At 30.8% G+C, this 18,864-nt stretch overlaps 1 protein-coding gene across 1 annotated transcript; it reads left to right on the forward strand.

Annotated features, from left to right (window-relative positions):
* The first annotated feature begins 7,161 nt into the window (after nt 1-7,161).
* On the forward strand, nt 7,162-17,444 carry LOC145327794 (uncharacterized). Its single transcript, XM_080171347.1, has 12 exons — nt 7,162-7,224; nt 9,283-9,508; nt 9,858-9,952; nt 10,416-10,507; nt 10,944-11,091; nt 11,622-11,718; nt 12,713-12,784; nt 13,061-13,317; nt 14,111-14,151; nt 15,053-15,128; nt 15,694-15,762; nt 16,854-17,444. The coding sequence occupies exons 2-12, from the start codon at nt 9,314-9,316 to the stop codon at nt 17,371-17,373; spliced, it is 1,662 nt and encodes a 553-aa protein (XP_080027473.1). The 5' UTR covers nt 7,162-7,224; nt 9,283-9,313; the 3' UTR covers nt 17,374-17,444.
* Nucleotides 17,445-18,864: the final 1,420 nt, after the last annotated feature.

Consider the following 18,864-nt stretch of genomic DNA (forward strand, 5'->3'; position numbering starts at 1 on the left):
GCTGCCTCTGAAGATCCAGTAGCCACGGCTCCCTGTGAGGGCATGTTAGCCCTCCAGAATGCTGTCGCTCCAGAGCCTCCAGCAGCTCCAGAAAATCCTACTCCCGCTGAACCCAATCCTGTGGATATCGTAGAGAGGGCCATGGCCGCAATCGAAGAACCTGCGAGTACCACATCAACCCGCAGAAGCCGGCGTGCAGGTCAACTGTGAGGGAATATTTCATATTCCCTCAGAGGGGGCAAGTGTGGTAATATACACCCAAGTTTATGTATCCTTATCCCTGTTCACATTCCTATACTTCTCTGGCTGAGTCAGACCTCCACTGGTAACCGCCACCATACTCCATCCTGCTGTGTTGAGGGCTAGTTGATTGTTGCAGGCCAAAGAGTGAATACGCTTCCTCCCGTCTGCACTCGGTTAGATACAAGCCTATAAGTCTAGGCTGGCGGTATCTATATTTCCCACGTGTTCAAGTACGTCGTTTCTTACCTAACTAAGAAACAGGACGTCCAAGCCTTTAATATATATATCATAATAAATATATCCTATAATAATAATCCCATTAATCTGCCTATTTCTAACCAGTTTTATATGTTTAATAAATGTGTATTTTTTAGAAATACTTTGTTAGATTATTGATTATTAAATTGTATCGGAGCTACTCTATACTCGTATTCGCAGTCTGTCTGTACATCCCCTCATACGTCATTGGGTTGTGTCAGTTATTTACGCTTAATTGAGACTACTAATAATTTTTCAATTAAAAATGTTAAATTGTTATTGCTGCTCTCCCTAGATTTAATTTTTCTTGAACTTAATTAGATAATAACGTAAATACTAAAAGGCTGATAAAATGTCCAATTGCCAAAGGAATTGTAACGAGGACCTGAAAAAAAGCAAAAGCTTTAATAAAATTATCCGAATAAAATGTCTTATCTTAAATACAAAGTAAAAGTCTTTCTGTCAATTAATAATTTTGAATATACATGTATATGTATAAGCTTTTTTACCTCTTCTATCAATTCTATATTTGTTTTAATTTACACAATCAAAACCGACTTACAAGACATAATGAGAAGCTTGGTATATAAATAATTGTATATTGATAAAATGTTTTTGTATCAAGGGAATGAAATCAAATGGAATGACAAAGAAGGTGTACCTTCATTTCCACAAACGAGATACTGTCCCAACCACCTTATTTTTTCCTAGCGGATACGCCCCCTATTTATTATTTGATTTTTTTGTGATTTCTCTTGGGAGAAATAGCTGTAAATAATAGCTGAAAAACTACCTTTAAAGGAGAACCATATTGCTAGAGTGGTTAGCGATATCCTTCGGTTTTCAGAGACACACAGACAGACACATACAGATCCTTTACTTTATTATAATAATGATTTTATTGACTATCAGTATCAGTATCAGAATATATAGCAAGCCTCAGGAACTTGGGCGGCTTCGCCATCTTGTCCAAGGCAGCGCCAAACTCATGCTTCGCACTTGTCCACAGACACTTCTGCTTTGTTTCCACTGCTCTGAGCTAAAAAGCACCTAAATAGTAAATGTTAGCGCTTTCTGGGGGTGACCTGGTGGTGCCATGTCTGCCTGATGTGTATTAATAAGCGGCTAGTTTCAACTTTTTAACGATTAGGATACATCCGATTTTAGGTGGTCTCACACCAAATTACTGTTGAGCACTGATAACCCCATCCCCATATTATTGAAATAAATAAAAAAGGATAGTTTTATCCCTAGTGTTAAGCTTAGAGAAGAACGCTAACCCTTCAGAGATTATAACTGCAATCACCTAACCCTACGGGGATACTCGGTACCCATTATAACCAAACCTAGCCTATCAAAAAGTTTTAAACAAAAAGAATCAAAGGAGGCTGGTTGCTTAGGTGTTCATTACCCCATAAACTAATAAGAAATTTGAGAGGACTACCTCCCACAATACTTTGTACCCCACTTTTAAATCTCTTTGCACGCCACTTAAGGAAGATTTTTACTGCTCAAAGGCAATTTTGGAGAATGCACCGACACATCAGATTATTACATTACAAAATCCCCAACCCCAATGCAATTCGCTTAAACATACCTTATTATTTGTTAGTATTTCTTTTGGCGAGTATGAAATAATTTACACGGTGGGTAAAATATGTGGAAGTGAATGTACACTAGCAGAGAAATGGAAATGAATAAGATAATGTTACATTATTTGTGGAATATTTTTGTTTAGGTTAATCTAGGATTTTTATGTGTTAGATGTTGCAATTTTCAGCTATCATAAATAAATCCTAATATTATTATTATATCCTATTTATTTTGTCCGTTAATATCTCATTAACCACTGAACCGATTAAGATTTCCATGTTTGGATAGCTATTGACGTATTAATGGGGGTTTTATAAATAAAAGTCTTGGAATGGCTTTTAACCCTTCGAATACAGGGCCAGACAATTTTACAAACCCAACAGCAAATTTAATCATAGAGGTTGCATAATTAATTAAGGGCCTGGAAAGTATTTGTTGTTAGCTTTTACCACTTTTATTAAATACCCAACAATTTTGAAAAAAATCAGGAATAAGGTATAACCAACAAGGGAATTAAATCCAAAATAATATTTGGGGGGCGACAGCTGAAAAACACGTATAGGTTTCGTGATTTTTTCCGAATTAATTTCGTTAAGAGCTGGATAAAATTACTTATTTTAAAAACAATAATATTACACGAACAAAAAGAAAATATATTTAGGGTCGCCACGATTCTAGAACAGCTATAGTCACAGTTTAGAAAACATAGCAGCTCTATACGTAGTACCAAAAAGGCCTTGAAATCTATTTTTGTTCGATATAATTATCCAATTCACTAGATTTAATTATTGCGATTCGCAGAATTATTAGGGACCTAGCATCCCTATAATCAGGTCTTAAATTCTCTGAAATGTTATTACTTCTCTATAATTGTAAATGCTCGTTTGTCTGACCGTCTGGTATGTTCAGCTTCGTTATTTTATGTATTTATACTTGTTTTTTTAGAATCTAGTATTTAGTGTAAAAAAAATATGTGTATGAAATATACCATACCCTCACTAATTAGCCGCTGCTCTCTTAAATCCCGACATCACAAATAAATAATATTTAGACCTGTAGGAATAACGGCGGTTTCCCCAGAATTGCTTAGTTGATCAAAAAATAACCAATTCCTATAATGTTATTTTGAAATAAATTACAAAATAAGGGATGGTAGTTTTACGTTTGTTTGTTGATTATGGCCCTATTTTGTCTTTTAGTAGAACACTGTGATAACTTCAATAAAGGCACCCAAAGTTTTTAAGCTAACGAATGAGACAGCATGTTCATAAAACTTTTAGTAACAGAATATTTTACAGTCTAATGTCCCCTCCCTCCTTGCACAATATAGAATTAGTGGTAGGGGGATTTTTTTTATAAATGAACAGGTGACACATAATCAAAACATTTCTAGCCGTTCCCAGAGTTTTTTTGTTGTTAGACTATCACATAAGGATTTTGTCAATCTTTAACTTTAAACATTACAGAAGAAAATGAACTTTTGAAAATATCCTTTTAGTGTATGTAATATTATTCTAATTGAGCTATTTTAGAATTATTTTTGATTGAATTTTGTTTTAAATTTGTTTGATAATGATTTTAGAATTGATTGACTAAGGAATGACCAATACGAAGCTTCACCGAATATTCTATTGTTCCTATTATATTTATAACAAAAATGTTTATAAATCTTTTTAATTATTCAAAAACTAATATGTCTATTAAAAATATTTAGAAATATTAGCTCTTTAATTAAAAGATTATTTGTTGAAGGTATTTTAATATTATTTTTCTTCATATGTTCAAATATTTTTATACCAGATAATTAAAAAGGGAAAACTTATTTTGTGTAAAGTGTAACAGGGATAGATTAATGGTAGAAAATCTTCCTAGATTTAATGAGATTGGCCTATAATGCGGGGATCTAAAGGGATCAGACAATGGCCGAAAAATTGATGTACATAAAATTATGTGAATTAGAATTATTGGCTGAAACATTTGGACACTCAATTTTATAATCCAACCAATCAGAATTCACTGAAGTCCCCAAAGTTATTAAGCCAACAAATGAAAAAAACTTTGGGGACAAGGGTAATAAACAGTCCATATTGTCTAAAATAGGCCTTTTCTAAGAACGAATATAGCTAATCATAAAGGTAACTAAAAAAAAACTATTATCTTGAGAAAAGGGACGGATAGAAGGACAGGCGGACAGTAATAGTAATTGAAGAATTTTGGCAATATAAGTAAATATGTAACAATGTTTTATATTTTCCTATTAGATACAGTATGTGCTAAAAATATTTGTAATTAAGAAAGTAAAATGTAAGCATTTTCTATGTAATATATATAGGAATTTCCTATTCAGCTTTTTTTGCAGATTTTAAAAATTATTTTTAGTATAATCTCTTAAAGCGTCCTAAAATAGGCTAGCTCTACAGACATCTCTATAAGTAGCGAAGCTACTCTATAATTAGCCCTGTTTATCAGTCCGTCCGTTCGTAACTCATGTTTTAGTATTAAAGACAATTTTGTACTAATTTTAAAATTAAAAATCATAACATTTATACCAGTTTAGTTAGACCGGACCTTCGGGCCCTGAAAACTGGAATCAATCTTCAAATTTTAACTTCGGTCTTTAATACGATGGATAAATAAATATTATATTTCTTTGTTGTTTTTGATGATGAATGTAATGGTCCTTCCTAAACGACAATCTGTCCGTTAGTGTTTGAACTATTTAAACACTTATTTAACCAAAATACACTTTACATTCATAAGATTATTCTTTGTTAACAATTTTAAGTAGATATTTCAACAACCATAAACACACTGCCTTGCAATCCTTCCATTGCAGGTCTTTTTGCACACTTTGCTTGGTCGGAGCGGCGTGGAGCGCCATACAGTTTTGCAATGTTGCAGAAATATTTGCAACATTAGTCAGTCTGTTCGTTAAATCACGTAGGTTGTTCATCAGTGATCTTAACAATGGATGATGAATGTGTATAAATCCATGATGATGATAAAAAGTTTCCAATCATCGCATTAGAATTATTGGTTGAAAGGTCAGGACACTGAGTCAACCAATTAAAATTTAAGAGTATTATCCAAAGTTTTGATACCAGTGTAATTTTCAGTCATGTGTCCCGCCCCTGCCTCGATTCGCTAGCTTTGCTTTTATGGATATTTTCATCCTAGTTTGTTTGTATTTGTATTGTATTGCAATGCAATGGTAAAAGCCTTTGCACCTTTTTTTTGTTATTTTAATATTTTTGCCGCTAATCTATCACCAAAAGGATATGGGATACGTAAATAGATGATAAATCCCAAGAAGTATCTTTATAAACAACACGGTTTAATCTTTAAATATTGTGTGGACTTTAGTTTTATCGACAATATGAAATTGTTTAAAATTGGTTTTATCGACTTATTAAAATTGGTATCATCGACTTGTTAATATAAAAGAAAAATTTATTGAATATTATTATATAATGTAGAAATAGTTCAAATGAGAATTGAATAATATATTTCCCATTAGCAAATCATTGTTTCCCTACTCAACAAAGTTTATATTTTTCAGGGTAAAATTGAAATAAAATGTTGTTTAGCGAAATAGTTGAATATTATGGTATTTTATGCATTAAATGCTTTTAGCTTCAAGAGATTTAATGCAATTTATATTTTTAGTAGTTCGGCTACTCTATAACTTATGTACAATCCGCCTTTTGAGTTTTGACTATAAGCCAACGTTAGCAAAATTACTATTTCTACATTTGATTGTTTTAAATGAATAATAGGCCAATACAAAGACTAAATTACCAATTACAGGCTAGTATACATTTCAATTGATCAATGGTAGGCCAGTATGACGTCATTTTTTATATAAAAAGCTTCCTTATATTTAAGCTGCTCTACTTTTATACATATTTGTCCTTTTAATTAAGCTTAATTTTCTTTACTCCACTAAATGATCATACTTTTAAATTAAATTAATTAAGCGAAAGTGATCTAATTATGAAATACCAAAATGATAAAAGTTTTAAAGGGTAAGGGCAAAAGAAATAGAGAGAAGGAGATATAAATAGAGAAAAATATTGTTATAGAATAGATAGATAGACAGCAAGGAATAGAAGGCGAAGAAAATATATTTCCGCCCGAAGACAATCTAGAATAAATAATGAAAATAAACTTTTCCGCTGCTAGAGAACCAATAGGAGAAAAGTACGCACACACACACACACAAACACACACACTTACACCAAAGGTATTCCGTCCAATTTTGATACACTCTCTTGCGTGTATACCAATCCACAGTGGCTTTTTATTTTATATAAAGGAAGATTAAAAAACAGGATATGTTATTTTTCACACTTCTTGGTTAAATAAAACTTAAATTTTTAAAGTATAATAATGGTTTTGTGCTATTTTTAAGAAGACAAAACATTTTATAAGAAGATTTGTTTTACAAAATGTAATTTGTTTCCTCTAAACAAATGTATGTAAAAAAAATAGATGAAGGTTTTGATTAAACAACTTATACCTGGCTGTTTTTTAAATCTTTTTCTCTTTAACAATTTGTTAATTTAGCATATACTAGCATCTGAGCCTCTAGAATGTAGGGAAGGATGTGCAGTAAAATAGCCTAAAACCATCCCAAGACTATTTTTTTCTAAAATACCCTTAAACCTTCCTATGGCCTATTATTTTAAATAGATATATATTAACTAAATTTTATTTCAGTAAATTATTTTAGAGAATTTAGGAAAAAATAGGAATTTACTTTTCAAAACTCCTTTAAGACACCACTGTATGAATTTCTTCTCGCTTAAACTTTCCCCTCTCACGTATTTTTCTCTCTTTGATTACGGAGGGGGCTTTACTGAGAGGCAAACGGAGAAATAAATTCTCCGATGGTTGTATATACTAGCACTTAATAAAGCTAAATTTTTACAAAAGGTACAGAGAAAGAAAGAAAGAAAGAGAGAGAGAGAGAGATAGGGATATTTTAAATAAAGGGTGGTGGGTTAATAGGGGGGGGTTTATATGCCAACATTTTTAAATATTTTGTCAAGATTTTTATCTTTTTAGTATTGACTTTGATTTCTTCAGGTTAGGTTCTAAATAACTGTGAATTAATTTAGCTTTTATAAGGTAATATTTTAATGAATATTTTGTAAAGAATGTTTTTTTAATTAAGTTAGCTAAGAAAGGAAAATTGTTCTAAAAAAACAATAAAAAATATAGGACAAAGTTAATTATTAAACTTTGTCTATTGATTCTTTTATTTTTTCAAAATTTTTAACTTCATAACCAGACAAAAAAAGGCTTATATAATAGATAAAATTATTTTTTTAAAGAATATGATTTGGATGAAAATACCGATTCAATTTTTGCCATATTTTCATAAATTTTTTAATTATAAATATTTAATTTTTACCTAAAGTTTGTTTGTCCTGTTTTTATAGAACCTAGTAAAAGTGTCTGACTCTGATTATATCGTAAAAAAAATTAGCCAATGAGAGGCCAGTATACTCTGTAATTGACCAATGGTAAAATTTATATTGGCCTCTCATTGGCTAATTTTTCATTATCAGAGTCAGGCACTTTTACTAGGTTCGTTTTTATAGAATATTTATCTCTTTTAAATAACAAATAAGGAATTGACGTAAAAAATATTTTGATTTAGGAAATCCATAAAATTTATCTTTCTAATCCTTTTCTTTATATATAGCATACGTCAGTTTTGATTAATTTTAAATCTTTTTAAATGAATTAAATTATATTTTCTTGTTTAGTTTTTTCTTCATGAATGACATTCCAATTGAAATTAATTTTGTTCAAGTCTTTTTCGTAATTTCTAATAGTTTAATAGTTAAATAATTAATAACGTTTAAGCGTTTTAGTAAAAGAAAATTCATCTAAAAATAAGTTAGAAAAAAACGATTCAGCTGAAAAACCGACTGATATTTGTAAAGAATGAAAGAAAATCTTTTTTTTTCAACATTTATTCTATTAAGTTGGATTAGGGTATTTCTCTCGAAGCTATAGCTTTACTAAGAGAAAATTTCTTTTTATTTGTTAAAGATAATCAGATGTATTAGCCTGTTAAAGATATAATAGCAAAATTTAAGTCATGGTAATTTAAATATTTATTGTGACTAAACAACATATACATTTAATATCAACATTCATAAATGATAATTACATTGCATTAAAAATTTATTAATAAACTATTTTTTAGTAAACAATAAATACTATAGGTTTAACACAATATAATTCAAGTATCCAATGACTGAAAAACGCCTAAGGGGCGGTGTTGAAAAATAAATCTAAACTATCTTCCAAAAATTATTTCATTGAATTTTCTACTCATGTATACTCATATAACCGGTGGCGTACACAGCGATTCATCAGAGGGGTGTAAAAACCTTTAAGGGGTGTAGGTTATTCTGTCTCGTTTTAGGGGAGAGGTTGTTGTCACCCCTCTACACCTCCTCTGTACTAAGTATAAACTGCTTTTAACACAAGATGAATGTATTACTGAAATATTTTTTTATCTTCAAAATAGCTATAAGCATCTTGAATATAAAAAACTTTTATTTTATTTCTTTATGAATCTTTATAAAAAAAATAAGAGATTTTTTATATAGTGATTGGAATCATGTTTTAAATCAGATGTCTTAATATAAAAGATTAAGGGGAAGAGATAAAAAGAATATTTACTAGATAACATATAAATTTGTGTTTGATGTGTTTTAATATATTTTTTTTCTACAAACCTGATAATTGTTCATAAAATGGCACCAGAGAAAAGGGATGCTTTGTGCAGACATTTAATTTTAATCATTTATCTTTCTATAAAAGTAACAAAATGATTGTCTGTTTGTGTGCGTGTATGTGTAGCAAAGGATATCACTAACAGCTAAACGAAACTACAAAGTTAAAATTGAAAGTTTAGGGTCGACTACCCCCCTCCCTAACTTAAGGGCCCCTAGAGACTTCTAGAATATATTTTCTGTTGATATCATTAAAGCACTAAAGCTTATATTTGTAAAGCAAAGGAAAAAAATTAGCTGGATTTTTAAATGTTTGGGGAAAAAATTAATTAATATTTTAACATTTATTTATATTACCTTTGTATTAGTTTTGTTATATGGCTCAGCAATTAAACAGTTTTTCTATCATTTTTCTCAATACCTGTATTTTTAGAATTATATGAAGCTCTAGAAATTGACTGTGGATGGATTTAAAAAGAGAAGTTCCCTCACCCGATATATCCTCACCTGTTTGCGGGCCAGTGGTATCACTATCTAGTATGTCAATGTTATCTGGCCCAGCAGTGTCTCTCCCACCGCATGTACCGCCATCCTCACCACCTCAGTTAGTGTCTGCCTATCATTTGCAGCAACAAACCAAGAATTCTCATTTACAACAGGTAATGTCTTTAAATCAGTGTAAATTTGTCTTTTTGTATTAAGTGAAATGTGTCCTTTAAATTAGGATTTGGTGTAAATTTTTTTCGCGTTTTTTTTCTGCAAAGTTGCGTTTTAGTGTTTAGTCAAATGCGCTTGTTCAATCAAACTGTTCCTAATTTTGACCAAATGTATATATATATGAAATAGTTAAAATTAAGAACAGTATGACTTAGTAAGCGCATTTGACTAAAGGCTAACACACAACTATACAGAAAATACGCAAAAAATTCCCCAGTTTTACTAATCTTAAAGTCTTTCAATTACACATTATTTATTTACATAAAAAATTATAAAAATTATAATTTTCAGGAACCTATATCAGATTATGTTGGTGTACCACGTCTAGCCTGGCCAACACCAACCTACAGACCTTGCTGGCCTTTGCCAGGTGCCTATCAACACAGGTAAATTTCATCTAATTTTGACGTCACACATAAACAAGTTAAATGATGAAATGTTGTGTTAGTTTTTTTTCAAATTAGATGTATTTCAATGATTTTTATTTTTCGCATCGTATTAATTATAAACAGCTTTACGCGGATGTAAAATGTACAATTGTAAGACGAAGGCACGGGATAGAAAATTTGGTTTCAATCTTATGACTGTACATTTTTATATTCGTAGAAAACTGGATATAATACGATGATAGACATGGATGGATTAGAACTGGTTCTCATCCATACGAAAAAACTATGTCTATCATCGTATTATATCCAGGTTTCTACGAATATAAAAGTGTAGAGTCATAAGATTTAAACCAGATTTTCTAGACATAGTTTTTTCGTATGGATGAGAACCGGTTCCTATCCACCGGATTCGAATGAATACGAGAATAAGTATTAAATTTAATTTCATGTTTTATTTCAGACCACTTCCATTTCCTGTACACATGAAGGCATCTGACTCTGAAGGAAGTGATAAAAGCTCGTCTTTGTATTCAAATATTCAAAGTAGCACAGGTATGTTTGGTTTGAATCTAAAGATTTTTTTTCACAGTTCGTTCATTTTATTCTTGCTCTTCAGGGACGGTTATTCATCTTAATTTTAATACTATTAAACCTAGGGGTTTAGGGGTATCCAAAGTTTTTAAAAAAAAAACGTTCACTGATACGTTTAATTAAATACGTTGAGTAATTTTAGTTAAAGTGTTTAAACTTTTCAACCCTTAATTCTAATCTAATATGGGTTGATTTTGTTTATCAATATTAGGATCTTACATCAATTTATCGGCAAATTAAAATTCCTTCTTGAACCTGTTACATATATTTTCTGAACCGTCAAAATTGGCATTAAATACACAAATTTGTGTACGTACATGTAAATTGAAAGAACAAGGCATTTTGCTTTTACTTACAAAGTAACCAGCATTAGTACTTTAATAATTTAATTATTCAGGGTCCTGCCATAGTCCTGAGCAGACAGATGACTCTGTATTTGACAAACAATCTTGTCGTGGTGGTAGTAACAGTGGCAGTGGAGATGATACAAATATTTCTCATTCAAGTGACGATATAAACTCCTCTGGACATGTCAGCAATTTGAGGTAATAACAGGGAGAAAGGGAACATTGGGCTGTGTACTACACTAGTCCCCAAAGTTATATAATGTTTTCTTATTTGTTGGTTTAACAACCTTGGGGACTTTTATTGAATTTTGATTTGAGTGTCCAACGTTTCAACCACTAATTGTAGTCTACAGATGGGGTAATTTTGTGTATCGTCATTGGGGATGTACAATGACATAAATTTATCAACCATTGCCTTATCCCTTTAGATCCCTGGGTGATAATAACTATCAAGCTTGCAGTATTTTTTTGTAGATTATCAATATCAGTTAGACATAAATAAACTGATAAATTAAAGTAATTATAACTTTTTAAAATTCATTAAACGGATTATGAGAAAATAATTTTGCTTGGCAATATAGAAATATTAGAAATAAAAATTGTATAATATTTCTTACAACTAAATGCTCCAATCGACTTTTTAATTCTAAACTAGGCTATTTTAAAGGCTTTTATTATGTACCAATGTTACCTCAATTAAGAAACATATTAATAAATTTTGTTCTTAGATCAGGGATGCCAAGATATTCACATCTTCCTGGAATGCCAAATCACCCATCAACACTGATTGCAAGATCTCTACAGAATGCTGCTGAAAGAATTCAAGTAAATAAATATTTTTGGAAGGTTAATTTAAACCAAAGGAGTGGGTGTTATCCTATTCAACAAGTAATAAGATGCTAAAATAAAATTAGCACATTGTAAACTATCAACTATTTGATTTCATTGTCTTTGACCTGAAGTATAAATTCCTTGATTTGTAATGTCTTATATGTAACTAGCGGCTTCGCCCCTAGCCTCTAGGGGCTTTGCCCCATGAGGTTTGATCAAACCAATTTTTTCGTATTTTAGATTTAAAAAAAAAAAAAAAATTTGTGAGGGGGGATTTTTTTTGGGGGGTTAGGGGTAGTCGACCACACTATTTGAATTTTAGTTTTAAAAAGAAAAAAAAATCTTTTTTTGGGGGGGGGTATTTTTAATTTTTGGGTGGTTGGGGGTGTCCCCCCAGAAAATAGTTATAAACCTTCCCGTGACCTATGAGAAGCTACCCTGTAAAGGAGAACCTGATCGGTTCAGCGGTTAGCGAGATCCTTCGCAACAAACAAACAAACAGACAGACAAACAGACAAACAAACGAACAAACAGACACACATCGTTCTACTTTGTATTATAGACTAGCGGCTTCGCCCCTAGCCTCTAGGGGCTTTGCCTAAAGAGGTTTGATCAACACATATTTTGGTATTTTAGATTTAAAAGAAAAATTAAAAAAAAAAAATTTGGGGGGGGGTATTTTCTATTTTTTGGGGGGGTTGGGGGTGTCCCACCCCCCAAGAAAATAGTTATAAACCTTCCCGGGACCTATGAGAAGCTACCCTGTAAAGGAGAACCCGATTGGTTCAGCGGTTAGCGAGATCCTTCGCTACAAACAGACAGACAGACATCGTTCTACTTTGTATTATAGATTGCATTTACACTAGCAGTAGAGAGAGTATTCAATCTTTAATAATAAATTGACTAATATTTAAATCTACTAACTCCCTAACCAATAGCGGATGTGTTACTTTAACCCAGTATGTTTATAATCTCAATTATTGTTTAGGCTGATTTTATGCAGTATTGCCTAGCCAAAGAATCTGCCAAATTGTTCTACAATAGACTTGCAATTCTACAGGTAAGACTTTATGGAAAGTTATCAATACTTAATTTGTGTAGAACTTAAAAAAGTAAAAAACAGAAAAATTATAGTGTAACTTATGCTGGTAATTAAAGTTTTTTTCTTATTTGAAGTCTCTAAAACCTTGAGCTCTAATTAGATCATGGTTAAAACATTAGGAGTGGCTGAACTTTTCAACCAATTATTTTAATACATAAAAAATTAATTATAGTTCAACAGTAAAAAGATAATAATGTATTTATAGGATGAATAAATCTAAAATAAAATATTTAGGGCCAAGCAGCTCGCCAACAAAATCTTTCTGCCCTGTACCAATCCCAGACAGGAGCCCATCCACCTCCACCTTTTCCACAATTTGCTCTGTCCTCCCTACACTCTCCTCAAAACCGGTTTGAAGAAGGGCTGAAGAGAAAGAATGATGATGTGGATGGGATAGCTGAACAGAAAGGAAGAAAAAAGAGAAGACAGCAGAAAAGAAAAGAAGCTTTGGATGATGATATCAGCCCGGTTTCTGGAACTTTTATCAGAAGGTAACAATTTTTTTATTTTTTAATTATAGATATTTGTAAATTCAAACATTTATGCTATGAATAAATACAATAACAAGGATGACGACATCCATAAGTAGCGAAGCACAAAAATTATGGATGGAATCCGGCGAAAATAAACTGCAGTTTCATAAAAAAAAATAAACTAAAAAATGACAAAACCTAGTAGAATTTATAACTTGAAAATCTAAGAATCGATCTAGCACCTCAACCAATAAGCAAATCGTAATGAAACTTTGTGGGGATATGTAAATTGTTGACTTATATAATCCCTATAAATATCAGCCGTCTGTCTTGAATAGGAGTAAAGAAAATTATGAAAACTTAAAAATCTAGGAATCGAACTAGCACCCTAACCAATAAACAAATCTTGATAAAACTTGATAAAAGCATTCAGAATATGAAAGTATTCAATCCCTGAAAATTTCAGCCGTCTATCTTGAATAGGAGTTGAGAAAATCATGAAAACTTAAAAATATAGGATTCGATCTAGCACCTCAACCAATTGACGAATCTTGGTGAAAATATGAAGAATGGTAACAAATTTAATCCCTGAAAATTTCAGCTCTCTATCTTTTATAGGAGCCGAGAAAATCACGTTTCCCCCTCTCTGTCTCAGACGGACGGACGGACGGACATTTCGAATAATAGAGTAGCTTCGCTACTAAAAACTACAAAAACTAAAGGGAAAGAATGGGTGAATTATTCTTTTAAAACCTTTTTTTCAATCCCTATTTCTGTCATATTTTAAAGATTACTAAATTTTCCATTTTAGGCATTCACAAACTGATTCTGAACCTATTGGAGTTAAAACAGGTAAAAATCTTTTCTCGTATTCATTCGAATCTGGTGGTTAGGAACTGGTTCTCATTCATACGAAAAAACTATTTCTAGCATCGTATTATATCCAGCTTTCTACGAATATAAAAATGTACAATCATAAGATTCAAACCAGTTTTTTTAGCCGGTGCCTTCGGGGCAAAAAAAAACTGGTTTTAATCTTATAATTGTACATTCTATATCCGCGGAAAGCTGTTTATAATACGATGCGAGAAATAACTATTATCTATTTTAATTTTTAACTCTTAAAAAATCATGTAAGCATGTAAATTCTTCTGAAATACTCAAAAGTAAATGTTCTTAAACCATTGCACCAGTCATATTAAAAATAAGATAAATTCATAGTTTATTAATTCTAAATAAAAGATAAACAAACTATATATAGATTTTTATAAAATTAGAACTAAATATTATGTTTTAAAGAAAACATCCCTAAAGGATGTAACTGTTTAAGGCTTCTTTAAATGGAAAATGTTATCCTGTCAAATTTTTCATCACTTTTGTTTCTTCTTTGGTAAAAAAAATCTTAAATAAAAAACACCTTAAACAAAAATACATCTTGATTAATTTTTTCTGTATTGATTTCAAACTCAATTAACTAGGAAAAACAGGTTTTAGAAAGCCTAATTAGTTGTTTTTAATATAGACAGAAATAAGGATATTAGAAAACTGTTTAATTTAATAATAAAAATAGATATAAAGTATTATCTAATCATTTTTATAAATTCCAAATTTAAATTATCAAAACAAATAAAAATACAAATGAAAAAGTAAAGTTTATTGTCTCTCAATTTAAATGCCTTTTCTGAATGTTGAAATCATCATTTGCCAAGAACAGACATACCTAAAGCTCCAATAATTTATATTTCTTTTATAGGTGACATTGATCCTAGTTTTAACATGGTTGAGGTGACTGAGGAGGCTAAAGAAGAATTGAGTAAAATTGAAAATAGGTTAGTTAAAAGTTCTTTATAACCTTCAAGTAGACTTTGACTTAATCTCGAATAAACTACTTCATCCAGATGGGAGTATCCCCCTAGTTTATAACCCTTTAACAAGGGTCTACATACCCCAGATACACCCTCTTAAACCAGCCAGGGGAGAAGTAAAGTTAAAAATTTTACACCCCAGAAATTGTGCAAAATTAAACACCTTTTGTGTCTTTAAAAAATTCTAACTTAACATAATTATCATAATTAATCACATTCTTCAAGATTTCATATTTTATGAAAATCATTTTACAATTTGAATTAAGAGAAGACAAATAAGATTGCATGTCTTATTTGAAAAATTTCATATTAGATTCCTTTAAATATCATATTATGCTCAGCAATTTCTGTTCTAATTTTCTTTCCTGGATTATTTAATTATAGAAATAGACTATAGATATATTCCAAAAAATATTTGGGTAAAAGTAAAGCAAGCCAAATTAACTAAAATAATCATGTTCAGTGCGCAATCTCATTTTCACCCATTGTTTTCATACAGGCCATCCTAACACTTTGTTTAATAATTTAGAATAGGAGAATACATCTGCTGTCTGTGTAAAGAAGTATACAAAGATGCTTTTGGTCTTGCACAACACAGGTATGTTTGGATCATTTTATTGTTTTAACTACAAGGCAGTTTTAAATGCTAATTTTCTAAAGAGAAACTGAAGTAACTTTTAGCTGCTTGTTGTCTTTTTGATCATTCACTTAAAGGACGCCTGCAAGAAATACCACGCTATAACTGCTGAAAAACTGCCACAAGTAGACCCAATACCCCAAATTTAAAGCCTTCAGCTTCAATAACAAAAAAGTTCTAGGCATTTTAAAATAGCATTTTAAGTACAATTAATATTTTGAAATATTTCCAATGCTTATAAAAGAAAAAAAAATATTAAATTATGTCGCCTAGTCACAAAATTATGACTTTATCTTTGTCAGAAACTTATATTGCCGGTAACTGATTACATTTTTACAATAAAAACACCACATCTCATAGTCGAACACAGTAATAGTGTCTGACTCATTATGACGTACCAAAAAAATTAGCCAATGAGAGGCCACTATAAATTTTACCATTGGTCAATAACGGCCTCTCATTGGCTAATTATTTTTGTTACGTCATAATCAGTCAGACACTATTACTGTGTTCCTCATAGTCAAAATCCATGAAAAAAATCGATTTAAATTGCATTTTTAAACAAAAATCATAGCGGAAACAAAGGGGAAACTATTACAAGCTCAGCTGTGATTGGTTGCTTAGCTGATTCAGCCTTCTGATTGGCTACAGTACACTTTGTACAAAGCAAGTTAAACTTAATTTTTTAAAATGATTTTGACTATAAAAATGGGTATTTTTATTGTAAAAATATAATTAGTTACTGGTTGCCTAAATTTATGACAAAAATAAGCTTATAATTTTGTTTCTAGGCCACGTAGTTTAATTTCAAAATATCTAACATTAGCACTATAATTCTTTCAAAATTTTCATTGTACATAAAATGTCATTTTAAAATGCCTAGAACTTTTTTGTTATAGAAGCTGAAGGCTTCAAATTTGGGGAATTGGGTCTACTTGTGGCAGTCTTTTAGCAGTTAAAGTGTGGTATTTCTTGCAGGCTTCCTTTAAGAGACTATAGCATTGAAACTTTGGTGAAAATAATTACAAATATTTTATTCAAAATTCTTACAGGTGTTCTATGATAGTAAATGTAGAGTACAAGTGTCCTGAGTGTGACAAAACATTTAACTGCCCAGCCAACTTGGCCTCCCATCGTCGTTGGCACAAGCCCAAACCAGGTGCAGGCGGGGAAAACCGGTTTCGTAACGACTATGGTTCTTCCTCCCCAAGAAATCATTCCTCACCTGTGTATGGCATTGGGGGAGGTAGTGTGGATGGGGGAAGTAATGGGAGGTACAGCCGGGTCGGGTCAACCAGTTCTGCTTGTGGCGAGGAAAGTGTTAGAATGAGCAGGTCTAGTAGCTCAGCTGGTGGGGGAGATATCATGGGTCTTAGTAGGTCCAGCAGCAGTGGCAGTGGAGGAGCTAGCTTTCCAGGTCATGAAGCTGTCAACAACAATAACAATGAGTGTAAATCATTGAACAGTTTAAATTCTTCTGAAAAAGATGAAGAAAGCAGTGCCCCTATACCAAAAACTGTAACTGAATTGTCATATTCTATCTTTAGTTTACTTAATAGCCAAAGAAAATAAATTAAGTCAATTTCGATAACTTAAGTTCTTAATCAATGAAAATTTTATTTAATAGATTATGTGTTTTTTCAAAATGCTGAATCTTATCCTTTTTCTAAGATATTTTTCAATTCATAAGAGTTCCTAATTGAAAGAAAAAGTAGATAAACAAAATTAAATTTCACTTCTAGATTAAGAAAAAGACAAATTGTTTGCCAAAATATATTTAAAAGTTTTATTTATTAGTGATATTTTTATATATTTGTATTTGTCAGTATATATTTATTAGATTTTATTTAGGAATATTATATGTTTAGAATTTAGTGTTGCTTGTCTTTAATGTACTTTTTGTACCTAAATTGTTTAGATAATTAATTTAAAAATGTAATTTTTATCATATAAAGAATTAGTTGAAATGAAATGATTAACAAGCTTTGGAAAGTCAAAAGTAATAGAAAGTGTGTTTGCATTTGGAATGTAAATTTATAAATGGGATGAGAGTGTAATATCTTAGAAATAGATGGTGGGAGAAATAGTTTGTGGATTTTTAGCCAAACAAACATGACAAAATCCAACGGATGGGAAAAAATTTTTAAAATATTTTTAAGAGGATAATACAACTTATTACATTCAGATTACTGTATAAGGTCAAATTTACATTTTCTGAACTTTATTATAGAGATGCTTTGCTCATAATATTGTACTTTGTTGTTCTAGAAATCATTATTCCAAAAAGCAGACCAATCGAATAATTTTATCACATAAAAATTAGCTGTGAAATAATTTAACTTCTACAGGAATCACGATAAGACAATTTTAACATCCTTAAATTAATAAAAAGCTTCGCCTTTTAAAAAAACTAAAATAAACATTTTACTAATACTTTTTTGACTTGTTTATCATTTCTAGACTCAATATTAAAAATCTACCAACTTATTTAGTGTAAAATGTGATACTTAATCCTCCATAATACACCTGTTAAATGGTGGGGAATTTCAACAGTCAAATGTACACTCAAGCTCCTAATGTAAAATTCACTTTTAAAGAATATATATGTATGTATAGGCATACTTTTTAAAATCTGAAAATCCATTTTGAAACAAAAATATGCTCAAAAAAAGACTAAGAAAGTTTTAAAGAACACACATTGTCCTTTACTACAAATGGGATTTTAATAGTTTAGCTCTTGTTACAATATATAAGAGCCAAAATCTATATAAAAAAAAGATAATAAATATAATACACTTAAGCGAATAGTAATCCACATGAAACCCCACACTCCCTTATAATAGGATTTATAGAATTAATCTGTGACAAACTTATATCTCTCTCTTGTCATTCTAATTGTTGTTAAATGTATCTTGTTACTAACTAGATGTATATTTATTATATATGTTATTATATAAATGAAATAAAATTTTGATCATCAAGGTTATTTTTTATATTACGTTTGTGTCTGTACGCCATTTTAATAATTTGTCACAATGATATTGCCAACGAATCGTGATTGCT

This window comes from Acartia tonsa, chromosome 9, assembly GCF_053477335.1.
Source record: "Acartia tonsa isolate MP-2025a chromosome 9, ASM5347733v1, whole genome shotgun sequence".
Classification (NCBI taxonomy): domain Eukaryota; kingdom Metazoa; phylum Arthropoda; class Copepoda; order Calanoida; family Acartiidae; genus Acartia; species Acartia tonsa.

Coding starts and splice junctions, on each gene's coding strand:
- LOC145327794 (XM_080171347.1), top strand. CDS start 9,314: ATGGATTTAAAAAGAGAAGTTCCCTCACCCGATATATCCTCACCTGTT. Junction 9,509..9,857: donor AGAATTCTCATTTACAACAG/GTAATGTCTTTA, acceptor TATAATTTTCAG/GAACCTATATCAGATTATGT. Junction 9,953..10,415: donor CCAGGTGCCTATCAACACAG/GTAAATTTCATC, acceptor GTTTTATTTCAG/ACCACTTCCATTTCCTGTAC.